The sequence below is a fragment of the Paralichthys olivaceus genome, chromosome 9 (assembly GCF_024713975.1).
Source record: "Paralichthys olivaceus isolate ysfri-2021 chromosome 9, ASM2471397v2, whole genome shotgun sequence".
Classification (NCBI taxonomy): domain Eukaryota; kingdom Metazoa; phylum Chordata; class Actinopteri; order Pleuronectiformes; family Paralichthyidae; genus Paralichthys; species Paralichthys olivaceus.
The window spans coordinates 18,786,859-18,809,269 of NC_091101.1; the positions used below are offsets into that span (position 1 = coordinate 18,786,859).

The window sequence follows — 22,411 nt, forward strand, 5'->3', positions numbered from 1 at the left end:
CATGACCAACTAGTCTCCTTATCCAGGGCAAACAGGACTCTCACACACACACAGACACACACGCCGACAGACAGACCTGCGAGCTGACTTCCAGCACATTCACAGCTCCACTGAACTTGGCTCATGCTGTCGTTTCTCTGACAGAAGAAAAGAAGAGACGCACGCGCGCGCACACTCTCACACACATACATACATACATACACCTCCGTGGGAGAGCTCAGATAAAGACGTGCCTTCAGTCTTAGAGTGGCGCTGTCACACACTGATATACAAATACACATTTAGACAAATACACAGTCACAGTCAGGGAGCCACCACATGCCACACACACGCACACACATACCCACAAATTGACACACTCACTTCTCACATACACACACACAGGGGAGCAAACAGTCTCTCTCTCCCTTTCTTGCTCGCTCAGCTGCTCTTCCTCTCTCTCCCCCTCTCCCTCTCTCCCTCCCATCCACACACACTCTCTCTCACACACACACACAGACACAAACACACACACACTCACTCACACACACACACATACACACACACACACACACACACATACACACACACCACTACAGTATATCAGCGAGTGACTAGCGGAGAGCCAGAGGGGAGTGCAGAAATGAATGTGAAGATCCTGACGCTGGTGATTGTGCTCTTGGTGTCTCTGCTGTGTTCTGCTACTGCTGGTGAGTACAGGAGCGGCCAGCCTCGTCGCCGGTCGTCTCCCTTTGCTTTCTATTTCTCTCTGTGTTTGCCTTGGGCTCGTGCAGGCAGCTGTAGTTGATCAGTTACCCAGCATGGTTAGCCTTGTGTGGGCTCTAAAAGGCAGGAATATCAGCACCTGGCTGTATACAGTACTGCACTGCAGTGGTTATACTGTCTGCTTTTGTACTGCCATGGCTTTTATGGTTGACTTAAATGCTTAGATTGATAACTAACCCATACCTCACCTTGATGTAAGCTTGTGACATTTAGGGATTAAATATAAAGATAGCTTTTTATTGATGGATATTCATGTGTGGAGCTATGCCTGAGTGATACATTGGCTGGATGTATGGGTGTTGTGGCTGTTATGAAATGTAAAATATGCATGGCACATGTTCTGTAAGGTGGAGTGAATCTGTTTAATTTATGGCTTGATGTATTCCATCTGACCCAAGTGCTTTATGATTATTAGATGACTGTGATTGTGCAGCAGGGCAATACAGCACTTATATATGCATGCATACCTCCTGTGGTGATGATAATGAGGACTGTAATTGTTGAATGCATTGATGAGAGGAGCACAGATCCCAGATGCTTGGACCGTCTCTGGAAGGGCTCAGTCTTAATGCCTTGTCACAGTAAATTTCCATAAAGTGCTGCTGCATCTCTGGAGCCATTGTTGAACTAGATATTAATTCCAGCGTGGATCTAAAAATGTTTAATATTTGGAAACAATAACATTGACTTGGGACAGTTGAACAAGCGGGAAGGGAATATTCTCTCTGGTGGATCGGGTGAATAAATGACTTCTGAGAAATGGGCTGGGGGGTTAGGTTGGACACTGTTCGGCTGTCTGCAGATGTTCTGCAGGTAACATTGTGGTGTGAAAAAACAACAGTTAGGCCTGTGTAAATGTCTGGACCATTCTTTGGATTATCACCTACCCACCAACTACAGTGGCTTGGAAGACAGACAGAAGCTGTGTTTATATCAAATACTGTGCATGTGGAAGATGCTGTGCAGACTTTACATTCAGACAATGTAGAGAATGCATGTAGCATATAAATGCTTACATCTTAGAAGATGTAGGCCTCGGAAGATGTATAGCATAAATTCTGTCTAGGCTTTATGTTGCTAGGTGCTGTATGGAGTGTGGTTTTAAGATGCTGTGTAGACTTTATGCTTGTATCGATCCATGGCCACAGCACTCACAGTTCCCATGCTTCCCAGCACATTTGTTAGAGCGACATGCTATTTTTGTCTGAGGCTCTCAGCACATGAGTAAATGGGAAGCAATTATCTAGCATCATGGTCAGTGTCGTTTTTCACGCCCTGCGTGTGGCTAAGCATGTTCCACGCCTGAGAGCCCACTGTGCTACACCAGCAATGGGGAAAACAAGGCTGCTGTGCCTAAGGCTTTCATGGGAGCTTATCCTTCTCAACGATGTTCAAGTCACGCCGCTTATGTGCCTCTCTGTTCCCTGGCTGCTACTGTAGTATCAGAGCTCCATTGACAGAGAGGAAGAGAGAGAAAGGGAGTGAAAGAGAGGAAGGGATGCAAGTGTGTTGCGGCGTTGATGGGTGTGGGGAGGGATGCTAGCTGGAGAGTCTGCGTAGCACAAGCCTCTGCTACAGTATGCGCTGTCGCGGGAAGGTGTCGGAAGAGGCTCTGCATGTAGGCAGTGGGTGTGAAGCCTTTCATCTTGAGACAAATGCTTTTCCAGTTCATTGGGCTTTCTCCCTCACTCAGGCATCTGTGTGTGTACATGTGAGTCTGAGAAAGAAGAGAGACGTACACAGAGAGTGAGACAGAGAGACCATGTGTGTCTGTTTGTGCACTTGTGGGAAGCAATGAATATAAACCTGAATCTGAGTGATATAGGGTGGAGAATTTTACATAAGGGTGTGTCTTGTATTCACGGACGTATATGCACAAGTACTCCTTTAGTGCAACAGGCAAAGCATCTCAAAAACCTAATGTTACTTACAATATTTATTCAGTGAACTAAAAGAGCTGCTGTGGCCTTTTCAATGTAATATTAGCATCCTTAAGCAGTGCACTTCAATTACCTATCCTTGAGAAGCACTCTGGCTCAGGAGTGGGCTCCAGCTTTAGACATGTGGTATTCATAATTCATCCCAGGGCCGATCACTCTTCCTCCCTGTGTGACTCTTAAGACTGGTATAACAGTCCTTATTCTCAAAACATCCTCATGTCTTTAATGGCCTCTTAGACGATATCAAAGCTTCCTTTTCCTCCGCCATGGAAACACCCTGTCAGTCCTCACCCAGGGATGCTCTGGATAAAAACAATAGCAGCTGGCTCAGACATGCACTTGCCCACTCGCACACATACACAGAGGGTGTAATTGTTAGAGCCTGGGTCGAACAGGTGAGGCAGTTCTGACTGCAGGGCACGAGGCCCGGATCAGAGCCATTATCTGGCAGAGAAATCGTCTGCTTGGGAAGGGGGTGATTTTATGAGAGCTGTCAGCAGTGCTATTATTCCATATTAAACTTTGATGTATTGTTGGGGCTGGCTGCTCTGTGGCACCAGCATGCATACATGCTGTTCTGCAGCCCACCTAACTCAGCTGCTCAACCTAGTGTTACGGGTCAAAGTACAGCCAGAAAGAGGTGGGCTACAGTACATGCAGCCACTCATTAAGGCACTTACAGTCATACAATGCATGCTTTGGTAGGTCTAATTATTTAGTCAGCAATTATTAAGGCTACAAACCAACCATAATCAGGAAACTTTAAATCATAAGCTAAGGTATTTCTAATGTAAAGAAGGTGTTTGTGCCTGTGGACATGATTATGGTGGCCATGGAGAGAACAAAAAGCAGCTAAACTCTTCCAGATGTCCAGGCATAACATAATAACAGTGGGCAAACAGTTGTGTCAAAGGGGAAGCAGTGGAAAGGTTATTAGAGGATTATGGAGAATCACAGAGCCTTTTTTGAGGCACAGGAGCTTGTGCACACCGGCTGGTTTTATGTCACACACACACAAACACACACACAGGGTCAGATGAAATCCATTTCATGAAGAACCTGGATTTCCTCTTGATGCAGCATTACAAGAAAATAGAGCCAGCAGCCTGCAGCATCAGTGCAGTTTGTCTGCTGCAACACACACACGTCTTACTATAGTTGCAAGGACTAACATAAGGAGGATAAATAACCCAAATGTAAACCCAAATCTAAACTGTGGGAACTGATCAAAATGTCCTCATGGCAATGTATTGAACTGTTCTCTGTCCACACAAACATAGAAGGACATGTACACACACACACACACACACACACACACACACAAACACACTCTTCACAATCCATGAGTTTGGGGAGTGTGTGAAAAGTGATTTATCCTCTTGTTGATTTGTCTCTTGTTTATCCTCTGTGGACTTAAATAGTAGCACTGTTATTATAATCCACACATCACAGATCCATGTCAGTTTGGTTAAGGGGCGGGTGTTTGAAAGTAAATAACATGAATGATATACATTTGTCAGCTGTCAGAGATTCCCCTTGCTATTTATACTGTGGTAGCAAACCTTCTCATATTTGTGAATGTATTGAGCCATATTCATGTCATTTAATGTAAGAACGAGCAGATGAGGAGGATTTAAACTGGGAATGTCTGATAGCATTGCTATACCATACTTGGTGAAAGGAACTGCAAACTGTAGCATCAACAATCCAAAGCAAATTGGCTTAAGTTAGCATTAATCACTGTTTCTTACTTGTTAATGAACAACTACAAATCCAAAACACAAAAATAAACTTAGGATATTTAAATGTTGTGAGTTCAATGTTGGCAGTGAATATAACCATATTAGAGGTTCTCCAGTTCTTTCTGATCATGACGTGCAACTGCAGCATTAAATTAGCATTGTGGTCAGTGTTATAGATCAATAAGCAGCTCAGTGTAGTTTTACGGTTTCAATGAGAAGGTTTTCCTGTGATAAACCACTTCACATCTGTATAATATCACCTAAAGTGAGCTTTGTGAATGGCACTAACAATTGCTCTGGAGAGGGCAGGAGTTGAGGAAGAGATTTAGTGAAAAATCATAACTCATTTGGTAGGGATATAAGGCTAACCTTTGGGCTGATGCTCCCTGGAGAGTTCAGATGTTGAAGACTTTGGCATATGTGACTGCCGGGTTGCTGTAATATAATTCAAAACCCTTTGAATGAATAAATATACTCACTTAGATCTTCCCTTGAGAGTGAAGTCAGTGAAGGGAAGAAAAAGTAGAGGGGGAGTTAACGGTGGGCCATGGGAGAGAAAAATAAAAGGGTGCAAAGGAAGAGATGCATTCTTGAAGCTATGGGGTTGTGTAAGCTTTCCATATAGTGGAGGAAGTCACAGCTACATCTAAAAACTCACAGCTGGTGATCTGGTTGGGCTTTACAGATTTCATATGTGGAATAATGACACTTCTTTGCCTCAAGGAGGGAAGTCCATTCTGCTAAGTATGCTAAATTACTTGTAAATTAAATTCTAGCTGCACTCTGATTCCTTATTTACACGTCTTTTGCAGTCCTGATCCCCCTTTAAGTTTTGAGGGCACAACCTGGAGGTAGTGGGGGTTTGTAGGGGGGTCCTTTATAAGCCAGAGCTTGTGAGCACCAGACCCTATCCTCAAGCCCAGGGCGTCCCTAACAACTTAATTGAAGCCAGATAGTTTTTTTTTAAAACTGCTCCATTTTCCAACAGTATCCAATATTTAAGTGATTTATGACACTCTTTTTGAACATTAAGTGTTACATTTACAGCAGTTGTCCCAGCAGATCAGATTCCTGATTAAGATCTAAGTGGACATTTTTACTAACGGGCTGCCAGACCGCAGAATAAATATTTCGCTCTTTAGGAATGCAGGTGCTTTAATTACTTTCGTGCTCAATTTGTAGGAAAGCAGATTGGAAAAATATGGCTTCTGTATATTGCTTTAGAGATGTCATTTGTGGTAAAAATTCATACTTCAGCAGCTAACAGCGCATGTAGGAGTAGAAGTGAATTACTTTGGAGAATCAAATAAATATGGTTTAGGGGATTGTCGCCATTAACGTCAAACCTCTATAGGTGAAATAATGGATCCGTGAGATTCCAGACATAGCTGAAAAAAGTGCTACACAGCTGGCTGTTGTTAGGCAGATCTACCCAGACAAGGGATTTCAGTGCTGTAAAGATGACAGTATGGATTGGGGCTGTGGATGGTGTAAAGGGACTTAGTAGATTTTGGATTCATTTAGTGACACCCCCATTGGGATCAGCCTAAACTCCAAGCCTCAGGCAACAGGATGCACGTGTCTCTTCTATTCTCAGTGCATTATAGGATGTGGTGGAGCATCTCATGAGGTTTCAAACTGCCATGTACCTTATGTTTGTGCCTTAAATTACATGCTTGAAAATGGAAATCGTATGATCTCTTCTGTCCTCCACACAACTAGATCCCTTCTGTGGCAACACAAGAAATCACTCATTTTTGAAATCATGCATTATTCATCACAGTTGTTGTGTCTTTGATCACAAATGTTGTTTCCCTGGGAGACTATTTCACACATACAAATCTACACTTGAGCATCGATCAATCTAATGATCTGCCACTGACTAATAGCATCGATATCCCTTACATCAGCACAGGGCCCCTCGCTGTGTCCCCCCCTCTGTCTCATTCACCGAGGCTGCCCTGCACTCAGGGGCCCCAGAGCATGTACGAACACGTTGGAAAAAGTAGAAGAGGAACACAATATATGGAATTCATAAACATGCATCCACATCAGGTAAACAGTTTATCCAAGCAACCAATGAAAATAGGGGAGGGTGTAGTGGGCCAATAAACAGTGAACTTCAGCTCACCTGCAGCTCTGTGCAGCTGAACCCGTCAGTAAAAATATTTACGATTTGTATTTCTTCACTAAATAGGTGTGACGACATTGCTTATTAAGTTTCACTGCATAGCCTTTAACCAGAAGGGCTTCTTTGTGTACACCATATGCTTATAGTATCAGTATATCCTGTATCAGCAATATATTTTTATATAGTTCATATAATGTGTTTTAATGTCTACATCTCATCTAAATCTCATCCATTGTTTTGTATTCTTTGGTCTGGTTGAGAGGTCACACAGTCTGATGCAATGTTGCTGCTATTTTCCTTTAATAATGCTGTATGTACTGTGGGGAGAGGCGATTGTCCCCTTGGGCATTAAAAGCTGCAGTGACGCTGTGATGTTTCTCTGCCTCTTTCTGTTTCTCTCTGTCTCCCACAAATGGGAGAAAGAACGCAGGTTCACAGCATGGGGGAGAGTGATGACACAGGAGAGGGAGGGGCTGTGTTTCACATCTGATTAGCGTGCCCATGGAAACGGATGGTTGGAGGATCCCTTTGCCCTTGACATGCAATCTCTGGAGATTAGGGCAACGGTTGGTAGCCTTACCTACCTACTGTACCTGCCATGCGCATAGATTTAGCCTGCTGCTGACGGAAACAGCAGCAGCAGCAGCAGCAGCATCATCTCTCCTTCTCCTGCCCTCAAAGGAAAGTTGAGAAAAGAAATATCCCCTTGACTACTCGTATTCAGTTGGCTCCAACCTGCAGTAACCTTATAGCCACAAATTCACCCCTTCAGCTGGAGTGGGATTGTGAATAAACCAACAGGCAGTCAAGTGGCTAGGAGAGTCAGTGGCTTCATTAGCTGGCTCAATGCTGCTGGCGGCCCTTTGAACTCACAGCGCTCTGATCATAGCAGAGTACGCAGTCTCACACCTCATCATTTCATACACTCAGTAATTCAGGGGCATATATAGCACCATACTTCACAGGCGGCTGACTAACTCAAAGGGACATCTGCAGAAAGCCAGAAACTACAGGGGCTGCACAGTTTGTTTTTAATTTGTCCCCAACCTTCAGTGAGAGTGGGGGGTTAACGTCGGAGCAGGGGGACAAGGGGTTAAGTATAAAAGCTACAGTATTAGGAGCAACTTTTCATGCACTTTGGTTTCCTCAGTGGACTTTAGACAAAGCCAGCCTTTAGCCCAGCCACAAGCCTAGCATTATCACAGCACAACAATGCTGCATATCAAACAGTCCCTGGCAAAAATAAAAGAAAGTGCTCATGACCACAACAAACCCTCCCTGAGAGGAACACTCAGAGTCAGAGTGCGGTGGCACACGGAGGATGTCAAAAACATCAGGGACACAGAGGGCTGATCATGGACTCAGCAGATTATTTTTAATTGAGAACCTTGCTGCTTTCAGCTGACAATGTCATTCTTTTTGCTCCAAACTGAGCGCCTTTCATGGTGGCTGCCATGGTAACGAGGTCTGAAAGTCGGCAAGCAAATCGGTACCAGTTTCTGCCAAGGCCCAGACTTACTGGTAGGCATGCGATAAGCAGCATTTCTGACACTAAGTGATGAATTGTGAAAGCTAAACAAAACAGAGGACGGCCTTCTCGGTTAGGCATCATTCCATATGTGCAGGATGAATGTGTGGGGAGGCTATCAGGAAGCAAGCAAATCCCCAGTGCGATGCTGTTGCAGTGCTGGGACTTAATCTAAGTTAAAAGAATGTTTGGCTTGTAAATGGCACAATTAACACATCTCATCCTTGGCTAAATAATCCTGATCCCCTAATGTGCTTATGCAGTGGGAAGCATCTCTGCTTATGACATGTCTGTCTGGCTGCGTGGGTTAGCATGTCTGTGGTAATAGCATGCTATAGAGGGATTCATTAGCTAAAGCTACTCCTCTCCTTTTAGTGAATGAAGGGAGGGAGGCACCCAATGGAGACAGCAAGCCTGCTCTTCTCCTCCAATGTCATGGTAATAACCATGGCTACACACACCAGGGTATTTATTCTTCCTCTCTCCCACTTACACAAATATTGTTCTGTTGCCCTTAAGTATTACACACACACTCAATAAGCTGCAACTATACCTCCCATAAAATGCAGACAGAAAATAAAGCTTTATATTACTGTGACGGTAAAATACAATAACAGTGGTCACTGGTTTATTTATGCAATAGAAAGTAAATTCATCCTTACATTAGAATATGTTAAGTGATGCTATCTTATTAATTATGGTTATGACATGTTAATATGATGTGTGATTATGAAAGGAGGGCAAGAGCTTTAAATGGGTCTACAATTTAGTCCAATCATAGTGCTAACAGGGAGGGAACCTAAATTTAGATAGAAACAATAGTAAGAGCCATAGTGGCTCTATGAAGCTGTAGTTTGGCACAGTGCTGCTTTGATCATATACTAACATGCTGATGTTAGGTTTACCATGACCACTATCTAAGTCTAGTGCCAACATTTGCTTATTGACACAAAAGAAAAGTTAAGGTGAAGCTGATGAGAAGACCATTGGTCAAGCAGGTATTTTGTTAACTAATATTTTGCCATGGTGCTAAATGGAAAGTTGAGAAATTATCAACGTTAACGTATCATGGGAACATCACTATAGAATCACACTGTGGTCATTTCTTTGTCCTCATGGGGTTAACCTTTCTCCTCCTAGTCCAGTATCCACCCATTCCCATTCTCCCAGCTGTTTGTTTAACATCAAGATACATCTGTACAAACTGGACCAAGCACGATTTATGGCACAGAGGTGTCAGACAAGTGATGTAGGGACAGTAAAAAAACACAAAGGAGAGATGAAATGTTCTTGAGAAGCTCAGCCAACTGTGAAAATAGATCAATGAGATTGCACACAATTGATTCATAATCAGTGTGACTGTGAGTGATGAGCACAACGAGTAAACAAACAGATATGATTCAAGGACAGTAAATCAATTTGGAGTGACACAGAGAAAATTAAACACAGCGAGGATTAAATTTTGGTGGCCACGCTTGATTGTGCATGTTTACATTTCATGCAACAGTTTCCAAATTATAATCACAGCTCTTTGTGTACTTGTTGCTGTAGTTAGTCTCAGAGGCCAATACAGTTTAATCTCTTATGTCGTAGTGACACAAAAACCATTATGCTGTTGCTGCATTTACAAGTGCAGACATTTGTTATGTGGTCTTTTTGGCAGTCGATACACACAAATCAGCTTTACAACTATTAATAATCGGCTCTGGCCCATTGGCCATGCTGCCTGTTTTCCTGCATCCACAGTACTGTGATGTACAGCTCTTGCCAGCCGTGAGGGCAGCTGATGAACTTGGCATTAAACCAGAGGACAGCCATTTCTCTTCACTGACTGGATGGACAAGTGCTGGAAGACGTAAATCTCTCCAGGCGCCACTGATGGACTGCTGCAGAATCGACAGGGATAAGCTGTCGGTTTCCACTTTCTGCTGGGCCATTATAAGACTGAGAGCCAGCCATTTGAAAAAGACAACATAACAAATATCACCTTAAGAGGCAGTGATGAAACTGGGGCAAGGAATTAGTGAGGAGCCGACCAGCTATTCATCATTAGTTTGGAGACTGTCCAGTTTGTGACACTCCCAACTATTCTCTCTTCTCTGCCTTACCATCTCTACATCTCCTCTATACCCTTCTCCTTAAGGAGGCGGCAGTGACGCAAGCAGCAGTAACAGCAATAACCAGGCATTCCTGAAATTCCACCTTTATTAAAATTTAATTAGGGAATTACCAAGTGGGGGCAGAAGTGTTGAGATTTGGTGGAGAGAGGGCAAAACCAAGGTCATCAAGAGTATAGATAAGATGCTTGTTGCTGTGAGACATATGTTATCCTCCTATTTTACTGTTTTACCAGCTGAACGTCAACACGGTAATCCCTCATGGGAAAAGATCAAATGGGATACTACAAAGACTGGATTCAATTTCAGAGCATTAAGATGGCTGCGATATCTTTGTTTTTGGAAAAGAAACATGCATTATCCAATAATAAACCTGCCATGGAAACAATCAAAAGGTCTTATCCAGATGCAACAGATGCTGCAACATTCAATCTATATGTATTCCACTATAGACAGGTAAAGATTCAAACATATCTGTTGCTGTGTGTCATATCTGTCACAGTAAGATGCTGTCCCTACAGACTGCAAGAGTTAATCTATAGAGTCGGTGTTATCACTGGGGCTGGGTTTATTTTTAGCAGCTTTCATTACACTTTTCTATCCAGTAGCCAGATTGGATGGGTTGAGATTTGTGAGGAAAATCAGGAGATGTACTCCCTTCAAACCCCGGTGCAGAGCAGTGGCTGACAGCTTGCCATAGCAGGAGACATCTAAATTGTCTCATTATGGACCTGGGCTATGACAGTCTGAGCCTCCCTTAGAGGAACGGCAGACTAGCTGTGTGAGCCAAGGTACAATTACTTTACCATTTTGCATTGGAAGGTGTGTATGAGTGTGTGTGTCGCAACTGAGTGAGACTCCAGTTAATGCATGTGTTTGCAGCACCTGTTACGAACTTGAGCTGCAGTTGGACTCAGTGTAGCATTGTAGTTACTTCAGGTGTCACTGAGACAAATAAGGTGTCAGTACACTTTAACCAAAATACTTGTGAAAAGATCGAAAAGTCTTTTGACATTTTTCACCCAGTCACTGCTGGCACTTATTCATTTGTACAACTAAGTGTTTCACTCCTCCATTTTTAATGGTAACAGCGACAAGCAAATGTGTTTGGACGAAATGTTGTTCAAAATAGTTTGTTTTGACCATAGACTGTATATAAACATGGTAAAAACATCTTCTGCCCACTATTCAGAAAAGAGGAGCCATAGTATCCATCTCAGCCCGATACACACGCCTGACCAATCAGGTGACAACAAAGCTGTCAATCATGAAGTTTCAGCCCATTTTATAGGATCAAACTGATTATTAAAATCACACTTACTGAATACCAGAAAGCCTATTTGGGAAAAATAAATTTATCATTTACTTATTATTTTGGCCCATGCCCCATCCACTACACTGCAGCCAGCCACCAGGAGGTGAATGAGACTGAATGATTTTGCCTCACATTTGGGGAGCTGTCATGTCTTCCATCTTTATATACGGTTTATGCTACTGATACCTTTAATAGCAAAGACTGAACCCCCATCTTAATACTTGAGTTGGCCTCAAAATCTACTCAAACACAGAGGGCATTAACATTCAACCATCAGACTTCGAAAGAAATTAGTTGAATGCCTTCAGTATGTGCGAATGTCCCTCATTTGCCGTGTATCTGGAACAATAACAAATGGATAATGTGCAGATTAGCACGGCTAGGGCCAAAGATGGGCTTTAGATGCGGAAATATGCAACAGAGACTTTCCCTGCTGTAAATGAATTAGCCAACTGTTCAACCAGAAATGTAATGTGTTATGTGATCACGGAAGAAGATTAGTGTGAAAACGGAATTTGAGATGTCTGGCGTCCAGGTATATCCACTGAAAACATTAAACAAGCTGTTTTGCTCAGTCATGCAGTTAACCATTGTTTAAACCTGACGGCTAGAAAAATACCTCGCTTTTCTTCTTTGTTGTTCTTTTAAAAATGTTCAATATACTATAGCTGGTCGGTAATTAAGAAAGGCTGCCTACCCTCTAATGGTGTTTTGATTTCTGCCATTGAGGAAAGCAGCCCCTCTATTCAGACAAACTGATTCAGGCTAATAGACAAGCTTGAGTGTTTTGAATGCCAAAGAAAGATTCAGGGTCATGGCTGTGCCTTTTCTGTATAACAGCCTGTAATCACCACTCTGCACACCTAAATACACTAACTGATGAAGAGAATCTTCGGGAACCAGGAAACTTAACATTACCCTGGCCTTTATAAGCTGCTCAACTGCTGTCCTCAATATACTTGCTTCCTTTGCAAACCTCTGCAGTCGACTGGCTGAATTATCTTAAGCTGTGTCCTCACCCAAGCTCTCGTAAACCCAGGAAGGTCTTGCTCCTGGGAATTCTAAAAATGGTGCCAGTGTCTCTGAGGAGAGGAGACAGGAATGTCATGACCCCATGTGATGTCAATCAGGTTTTTGATGGGAAATACCCACTGGGGATTTGTAGTTTCTTTTGAGAAAAAGTGGCACTTTGAGATGAAGAATCTGTTAGAAATGCAGAAAGATGTGAAGAGTTATAAAAGTGCAGAGTGGGTCTCAATGAATTTCACCAATAATGTTAAGGTACTCAACCTGTTGAATCAGCTGTATAACATCTTCTGTTCTGGGCATAGTTTTCTTAAGTTTGGAAAATATCCCTGTTGAAGATGTCTTTAGGGGTTTCTTGGTTTAGACACTCTCTGCCTCTATTTCTAATCCATTTCTTGTGTTCCATCTAAGCATTACAGAAGTCACTTACATCTAAAGATCCAAATCAGTAATTTTTATGAGTTATGGGTTATTCATTTGAAAAATGTATCACTTATGTAGTATGTAGTCACTGGGATTCAACCACTTCGATGAGCCCTAATAAAAAGTTGTGTTCTGCTTACACTCAAATTTTATTGGACTAGAGATCAGGGTGTAGTGTGAAAGATCAACTGCATGAAATATCCCATTACTAGTAAAGATCTGCTGCAAAATGTTATATTCCAAGTCAAGAGGAGGTCTTTCAGTTTGTGATGTTGAAAGGTCACAGAGACACTTGAGGTGGACCTGAGAATTTAGAAAAGAGGGGCTTAAGGGGATCAGGCCACACTTATTGGGAGAAGACTGAGAACATCTGGGATCACTCTGAAACACACACACACCTAAGAAGTCACACATTCTCTGAGAGACACAAACGCATCTCTAATCTTGGATCAAATGCTGCAACAGGATGCACCTCCACAAGGTCTATTGCTTCGTGGTGTTTGTAATCTTGAGGGAGAGTGAGAGAGACATGAGACACAAGGGTTTTGGTTTCCCACTTTGGCCAGAGCTGTGTCTATCTGCTTTGCCCTTGTTCCACCACGCCAACTTGATGAACTACAACTCTGGGTGGGCTTGAAGAGGCCCACACACACACACACACAATGACATAAACGCTTATGTATACATGTCTCTTGTTTCCTCATCTATTACCACTTTGATAACTCTTTGGATCTTGCTAGATGTTTTTCTTAAGTATGAATAGGCTTGGCTCATAATCAGGTCAAATGAGATACTTTGGGTGAGAGGAAACTGAAATATTAGGACATTTTAGGGGATCTAATTGGTCTTTGTTTGTCTTCTAGGTCCCATGGCCTCCGTGGAGCATGGCAGAGAGCTGGAAGAGGCCTCTACAGTGAGAAAAATGGTCCAACAAAGCCCTGCAAGGGGTGGTCAGACCCACAGACCAGCCGGCTGGAAGAGGAGACGCCCACGGCCCCGTCTTTCCCACAAGGGGCCCATGCCATTCTAGAGCAAGGTGAGTTTAAAGCAGTCAGGAGTGCAAAGACACTCATTAGGTTTTGTTTGTCAAAACCCACAAAATGGTCAGTGTCACACACTAAAAGGCTCTATACCCACCTGCGATTTTAACATGCCTCGCTGTGCTGTATTTGCCCATAGCCAACTTTCTGTCCAACATTCTGTCAAGTCAGAGTTACACTTCCTCAAGAGAATAATGAGCAAAAGCACTTCTCGATATATTAAATCATAACTGCTGACTAGTGAGGAAATGGCTTCCTAGAGGAATTTCTAAAAGGACTGTGATGTTGAGTCCTAAAATACTTTGTTGGCAGAATCCATTTGGATGTTTCTGATGACGAATGGGAAACCTAAACTCTTACAGGAACACTGCAAACTCTGTTAATGATCATCCCATCCAGATTCAATTCCAACACAAGCATCTTATTGTTGGCACTGAAAAAAATACATGTATTAACAGATTATTGGACTTTGGTCTACCAGCTTTCATGCCTTCGTAGTACGATAGAGACTGTATTTGAGCCTACATCATTTATTTCCTCATAGGGGAAAAATTATACTTAAATAACCTTTGAATCAAATATACAAGCTTTAATCTTTTCTATACCTCTGATCAAGTCGATTAAACCCCTTTTTTCAAAGATAGTACTTTAGAGTTGGTGTAATGCTTTCCCTCTCAGGAATGTTTTACATGCTGTCAAGGGAAACAAGGTTTTATGTTTAAACTCTTTAATCCAAATTCAGAGATAATATTATACTTATCACCATTTCATGGCTTGATTTTCTTATCTCAACCAAAACAAACTCTCTGTATTTCTTTAAAAAACAAATCAAGCTTTACAACTAATTAACCAATATGATACAGACTAAATCTTTCTTTGTACTAGCTTAGGTCTCTGTGTATAGAGGGCAACAGTAGTTAAAATATGTAAATGCATTAGGAAGCAGAGGATTCATTCACATGTCTCTCCCAGACACCATGAGAGACATGGAAACTTGAAAAAACACAATATCCCTGCAGGAGGTGTCAACTATACAAAGCTGACCTGCAAAGGTCTGCCATAAATGAACGCCATAGTGAGAGGAGGCTGCAGCCAGAGAGTGTCTCGACATGGTTAATCAGTTTTCAGGAAATAGGATCAAAGCCATAAACGTTTGGAAGTTCTATTTTCTAAAACAGCCAGGGAAGTTTTACAATCCATGGCAAATTATGGATCATTATTGTGGTTTTTTTTTGACAAGGTCAGACTTCTTATGAACGCACTCCAGTTTCTATTACAGGCCCTAGAGACTCACAACCAGGCTGAAAACTAAAAGTAAGGTCAGTGTGTGCTTGAAGGACAACAGTGGTCCTCGTCCTTTATCCTCATCTGCCTATAAAATGTGAGAACGCTTTCGAGTTGAGTAGTCAGAATCTTGTGTTTGGTGCCAGAGTGCAGGCCACACAATACAGGGACCTTCAGGAAGTTGTGAAGCTCTGTAAAAGTGAACAGCTCACTGAGTCACAATGCTCTCTGCAAACACCACTTAAACCACAACACACTGAAGATTTCCTTTTGTTGTTCGCTTCTGAATGCAGCTCCTTGGATAGTTGACCTCGTTCAAGGATTTCTGCATGCCCTGCTAGACCCAACCAGACTGGAGTCAGAATCAGGCTGTCCATCAGACGCATTAAAGTGAAATTTAGTAACGTTACCAACCTTCACATAGTAAATAATTAAGTTCAGATAATGTTTGTTCACCGTCTTACTGGATGATTCAAGACTTCACGAGAACAAATATCTCCACCCAACAAGCCACTCCTCTAACACTTAAGTTTGAAAGGCTCTGTTCATCCTCATGTGTCCTGTTTCTTCTTCTATTTGGGTTGATGAGAAAAAAACCTGGACATGCTTTTTGTTTGATCAAAGCTAGAGTTCAATAGAGAAGTCCAGCAGTCCATGCAGTCAGATGACATAATATGTTACTATTGGCCCAAACTTAACTGTTATTAAATACAGTTTAGCAATAATTGACTGGACATGGCCCATCCTATAGCCATACCCTATTTAGCAATATTTCCCTATTTTAGTGTCAAAAACAAATAATCTTTTATTGTCAAAGACACCTGAGGCAAAAGTTGACTTTTCAACATTACACATTCCAGATGTGAGTGATGCTAATAAGAAAGATGGCCACCCGGGTCATCCTCCTTGAGCATATGAGTAGACTTAGATCTAAATATACTATTACAGCTCTTGGAACTAAGCCATGCCAGTGACAGTAAAAGAAGACAGGATATTACAGATTTAAAGCCACAGGCATTCATAAAAACACACTGAGATCCTGAGTGTGAGAAAATCTCAGTGAATGAGTCTTCTAAAGAGTTTTCCATCAAAACAATGTAGGGCAGATCTGCAACTCCTCCCGTATATTCAATCTGCCATGTAGTATGACTTCAAGGCACTGAGATCATACTGTGGGCCCACACAGTATGTAAGGGCGAAAACAAACAACAATACAACTCAGTAGAGATTAGATATACTGTAGATCACTGCTTGAGGCATTACATGACCATAGAAATATGCCGTCATGAAACAAAAGCAGGTTCTTATTCTCGACTGAACCTTGTTGTCTTGCAACAAAGCTTACAGCATCTGAAATCTTGGGACTAGAGAAGATATAGGGCAAGGGAAGATAAAAGATTTCCTCATTGTTAGGGAGTGATCCAGTGCCCCTAGTGTAGTATAATGTTGGGCTTGTGTTCTAAAGCGAGACATACAGTTGTTTTTCTTACTCCCTGCTGAACTTTTCTATCACAGACTGTGAAATCTGGTCGGAACATGTTACAGATAACCTTTTCTTCTAGTTTTTACACAGTAACAATAAATAACTCCCTGTGGGGTGTCATTATTGGGGAGGAAATTGAAATGTCTGCATGGCACATTGAATGATTTTTAGGAAACAAAAAATGCACATTGATCTGACTTTTTCTGTTATTTTCTGTCTTGCAGGCACTGCTTTGAGCGCCCTCCCCCAGGTTCTGATTTCTATGCTCTTCCTTTGCCTTGGGGGGCCTTGCAACAAAGGGCCGATGCTTGCCCAGCCTGAAGAGTGATGTCCATAGCACCTGCTGGTTCTTCAAGCAACTCTGTCCACAAAAAATCAGGACAAGCCGCTCACCCTCAGCTCGAGGAGGAATTGGGAGCAGGGAAGGGGGGTGGGGGGTATTGAGCCCGAGCTATCAGACTCTATTTCTCTGTCTCTCTTTCTTTTACTCCCTCGCTACTTATCTATCTCTGTCTTCTCCCAAGTGTTTTTTTTCCTATCATTTGCTTAATAGAGCCCAATCAATAGCGATCTCCCTGAGTGTCTCACACACTTTGCATGATATGTGGTAGAGGGGGAGCCCAGTCATAACAATCTGAGTCTTAAAGCATCTGTCACTTCTCCATGGTGTGGTATTCCCATCTCTCAGATTCAAGGTTACAGCAGCCACTGATTTATTTGCTGTGTAGCTACTTAACAGCTTTACTTGTGAGAGACGGTGCTGATCATGCAGAAGGGCAGTTATAATAGTTGACAAAAGCAAATATTAAGTTCACTTATGATACTCTGGATGTATGCTGCGTAAAGGAAATTCCGACGTTTTTGTGTTTAAAATGGAAGAGCAAGCGAGTCACATCTGAACGACATTGAAATCATCGCTTAACTATCATTATTAACGGTGCTTTGTACCTCCTAATGACAGTGCATCCACATGCAAAGTAAAGTTGGACTGAAAAGAGAGTCCTATTGTCAAAACAATCTATTTAAGTGACACAACAATTCCTTAATTTAGGAAATTCTTTAATCCAAAGCTATTTTGGTGTTTGTGAACTCATTAACACCTTGGGGAGGGGGGTGGGGGGTTTACTGACACGCTCAAGGTTAATGTAACATGTTGCACCTTGGATGAGTCCTTTGACCCCAAATCCCAATCCCAATCCTGTCCCCAATCCCCAGCCTTCGCACCACACTGCTGCCCTGTGCAGCTGCTCTACACGACTGTTAACTGGCAGGAGTGGTCTGCTCCACCGACAGGTCGCCTTGCCTTTTAATGAAGTGCCAAATAATAACCTTGTCCACAATGCTGCCAGGAACAAAGGAATGGAAGGTTAGGCAGAAACACATTACCTCTTCTTTGAAGTCTTGATACACTGACACATTATGCATTTTAAATTTCTTCTATACAGAAATCCAATGTGAGATAATGATAATAGGAGGACAAGTTAAATTCGACCAAAATAACAGGAAACAGTTTCAAAGCAAAGCTCAGCTCAGTTAATATACCACAGTGACCAGCCTCACACTAGTGCTCTAGCTGCTGTAATATTCAGCATAAGGCTGGTTTGACCCCTTGACCGAAATCTTTCACTGACTAAATGCTATGCCTTTCCATCATACTGGAATATATTACTGTTTGTGTTTATTTCTGTGTTGAAGTAGTAATTTCTTTTTTTCTCAGGGTGCTCTGACAGAGGCTTGTAATAGCACAGTCTATTTTGTGCATTTATTTAATAAAGAACACAAACATACAGTACATTAAAGCTTATACGAGCATATTTTCATATACGTTATCTTTACTCTCCCTGTATGTATTCACCGATATAGCCATGTAGCCAGATTCAGTCTTTTCTCATCCTGATCTGTTCCCTACATTTTGTTGGGTACAGTTGCCTTTTCTAGTGCGCCCTACCACAGCACAGGTGGTCGTGGCTTTGATCATTACGCTCATTAAATCCTAGAGTTAATCTTTCTCAGATGGATCTCCCCAAGGCTGGCCGGGGCCACTTAGTCTGAGCTCATTGTTAAATTGGCTTAGACTGAAACCACGCCCTTCCCCCTTTCCAATCCCCAAACCCCGAATGATTCAGTGTGTAACCATGTAACATATTAGGAGAGTAACGAGTAGAGCAGCCACCTTGCAAGCGTTGTGTATTAGGTGTGAGAAGCAACTTCCTCATTTTTTTTGAGGTAAACTCTCATTTCAATCTGCTGCAATTCAATCAGCAAACACCCCACTATGACCAAATAAGCAACTGGCAGGTAAATCTAGATTTCCAGTACCTTTCCCTCTCACCATGTCTCATGCAAATATTATAATAAAATGCAGAGTCTTCTCAGGCCCAGCATGAGAAGCTTTTATTAAGAGAGCATCTAAAATCACATCCACCCAACCAAGCACACCTTGATTAAAAATGTATTAAGTCCTAGGGCACTGTGAAGCGAAATTATTTCAGTTCTATCATTTTTTTTCAAACCCGCTTAGACAGAGATGTAGATTTCATTAATGCTCCTTGGGAGTGAGACAGCTTTGCTCATGATGTCTCATGTATTATTGGGGAAGATAGTGGGAAGATATGAGCTGAGGATGAAAGTTCAAAGCCGCAGGAGTTGGGATGCTGGAAGTAGATGAGGTTATGACAAGGGGTTTTAAACAATATTCCCCCATCTCTGAAGTTTTTGTTACAGAGCCGAGCAACGTCTGTATCCGCACTGTTCTTCATGAATGTATCCTCACCATCTGCACCAGCCATGCTGCCCTTTCAGAGACAAGAGCAAACCAATGTTTATGTAAAGTACCCTTTTGAATCTTGGTCAGTTGAATCCAAAAATCAAAAGCCAAATATCCCACTGATCCAAAGCCTCCAGTGTCAATAAGTCCCAACAAATAGACGTGGCTTTGCTCCGAGATTTTCTGTATGGGTTTCGCAAGGCTGCACTTTTGCAATTCCATTATGCTGCTGGACAAATACACCCTGAAAACAAGAGTCTCTTGGTATGGAATAGTTTTCCAGTGTATTGTGACAATTTTTTGTCTGATTTTTGTCTAGCTGGTTGTCCAAAGCTTACTTTTTGAATACAGTGAGAAAACCTGTATTTTTTGTGGATGTAACAAAATAGAAAAGTAGTCTGCAGCACAATATGTCGTTGACACGTGAAAGCTTTCAGGCATTCTTTTCTTTTATATCATAGCCCACAACCCTCCTCTGCACATCAGGTTAATGGGCCTTGTGGTGTGGAAGGACAAGCATGTCCAGGCTCAAACTGAAATGGTAAACCAATACATTATGCTCGGGGAGCAAAACCATTTTCCCTTAATGGTCTTTTCCAGCAAGGCTTACACAAGAGAAATGATTCCTATCCTCTCAATGTTTCCCCTAAAGTTCCTCTTCTCTGTGACCATCTCAAGGCCTGAGTAATGTTCCTATGCACTTGTTAGCATGTTTTCCTGGTAGAAAAATGTTTGTGCTGAGAACTTGCCCCATTGTGTTTTGTTATTTTTGTCCAAATGCATTTGGCTGGGAGTGTGTAAGGAGTGGGGATGAGCAGAGAGATAGATATGTGTTAATGGTGGAGATCAGAGTAAGCTAGCAGAAAGTTTTAAAATATTAGCTTAGTCAATGAGCTGTTTCCCAATAGCTATAGACACAACCAACACAAAAACCGTCACAGAAAAAAACACAAGGTTTTTATGTTTTCTATTCTTTCGTCATTGTATACTTAGTTCTCTACCAGACACAATTCCTTTAAAATGAAACCCAACCAGACTTTTCATTCATTGTGGGAATGGTATGAGAGTCAGCACATAACACATTCCATGATTTTACCTTGTGAATCTCTAAACCCATCAAACTGTATCATGTTGGCCTTCAGAGTGGGTGTCTGCAGGATCTAGTGGCTGATATTCAATCCGATGCATTCACACATTTCCACCGGCTGGGCAATCCAAAGGATAACTAGATTATATCTCCCGTGGGAAATGACTATCTGTCATTATCCTGGAGCCTCAAAATGAGACTTCCTTCACCCAGAATAGCACAGGCCCCTCCTGCCTTGATTGCAACATATTCTCCATCTATGTAATCACTGTGTTAAAGATCAGCTACATTCAGAACAATCTGAGGAGAGATGCAGTCCGTAGGCTTGCACGCCATTGCAACAGTGTTACTAGGTCTCAAGCAGAAACAATTTTTAAGACAATGTATTACTCCTGAAACTTATATTCTGTTTATGGTGTGTGCTCATATTACTCACCAGGCCAAATGTACAGTCCCTGTCTCTGTTTTGATGTTGAACTGGGCAAAAATAAATGACATAAATAAATAAATAAAACAAGTGTATCAGAAATGGTTGAAATACTGTGTACATATTTGAACTTTTGGTTTCTAATTTATAAAAGATAAGCTTTAGCTCTTGGAGTACTTATTTTATTTTTTCCTTTCATGCGTAGCTTTGTGTTTTTATTTTCTATTTCTGTAAAGTGTGTAAATATATCTTTATGATAATAAGTAATATTAAAAATCTTATTTTAAGAAAACAATGTGTCATGTCATTTCTTTAGAAAAAGAAGGAGCATTTAATGTTTATAATTGTCAAAGGTTTAGCGTTTCAGTTTACTGTCATCTGCTAACCAGCAGTCAATGCAAAGTGCATATAAATGATGAGGGTGCTAAATAGATCATTAGGATTCTGAGCTGAGTTTCAAGTAAGTCCACCAAATACTTGTCGAGACTTATCTCTCAAAACCACAAATGTGAAGCTCATGGTGGTGCTACAGGAAATGTCAGAGGCTCATCAACATAGTTAGGATTTATCCTCTGGAACCCATCATTACCTGCATAATGGCCTGTGCCAAGTAATCATATATAGGTGGAGATATTCAAATGGATAAGTAAAATCTTTGAAATTCTAATGGTGCAAGTTGAAACGTCAGATAATCACCAAATTTATAAGGATTTATCATCTGGGCACATTGAATACCTGTACCTAACGGAAATACTTAAAAAGGAGCTGAAGTTTTTCACAAAAAAATAAAAACTGTCAAAGTACTGGTGGCACAGGAAGAAAAGTCAGACTGCTTAATTCGCTGGAGAACATGGATGTCTGTATAAAACACTTCAGTCATTTTACAGACATTGCAATCCCTATAGAGCTCAGCTACTTCACATCGCTTTGTATTGTAACTCATAAAATCATTATAAAAAGTACAGACAAAATTAAATTGCAAATTATAACTGTTATGATAGAGTAAAACCTACAATTGAAATCGGCGGAGGGACTAACACATCCTAGTAACATGAACAACATTTGTGTAGCTGAATCTTATCTTAAACTAAACAAAAGAAAAACAGCCACATGTTTACCTGACTGCCATGGCCATTAACCTTTACCTTCAGTTCAGTCTTAGAAATTCATTCGTTGCAGTATGCACATGCTTTTGGAAATGTAAATCAACTCCTGATCCATTAAGGCACACTTCACCAGTGACAGCTAGTCTTTCCTGAGCTTATAGTGCATACGAAGCATGCTGCACATTAATGCATCACCGCTGCTGAGCATGCATGGAGACCTTGGACATGTC

The 22,411-nt window shown here is 41.7% G+C and overlaps 2 protein-coding genes across 2 annotated transcripts in view; one reads left to right on the forward strand and one right to left on the reverse strand.

The window, feature by feature from the left end:
- Positions 1-22,411, reverse strand: part of xpnpep2 (X-prolyl aminopeptidase (aminopeptidase P) 2, membrane-bound) — an 85,137-nt gene that overhangs the window by 56,039 nt on the left and 6,687 nt on the right. The window lies entirely within an intron of this gene.
- Positions 51-21,370, forward strand: apln (apelin). Its single transcript, XM_020086108.2, has 3 exons — positions 51-689; positions 13,851-14,023; positions 17,019-21,370. The coding sequence occupies exons 1-2, from the start codon at positions 623-625 to the stop codon at positions 14,015-14,017; spliced, it is 234 nt and encodes a 77-aa protein (XP_019941667.1). The 5' UTR covers positions 51-622; the 3' UTR covers positions 14,018-14,023; positions 17,019-21,370.

Bases quoted from the DNA above. Each gene is read 5' to 3' on its own strand.
- apln (XM_020086108.2), top strand. From the start codon at position 623: ATGAATGTGAAGATCCTGACGCTGGTGATTGTGCTCTTGGTGTCTCTG. The intron at 690-13,850 runs GTGAGTACAGGA...TTTGTCTTCTAG, and splicing joins GCTGTGTTCTGCTACTGCTG to GTCCCATGGCCTCCGTGGAG.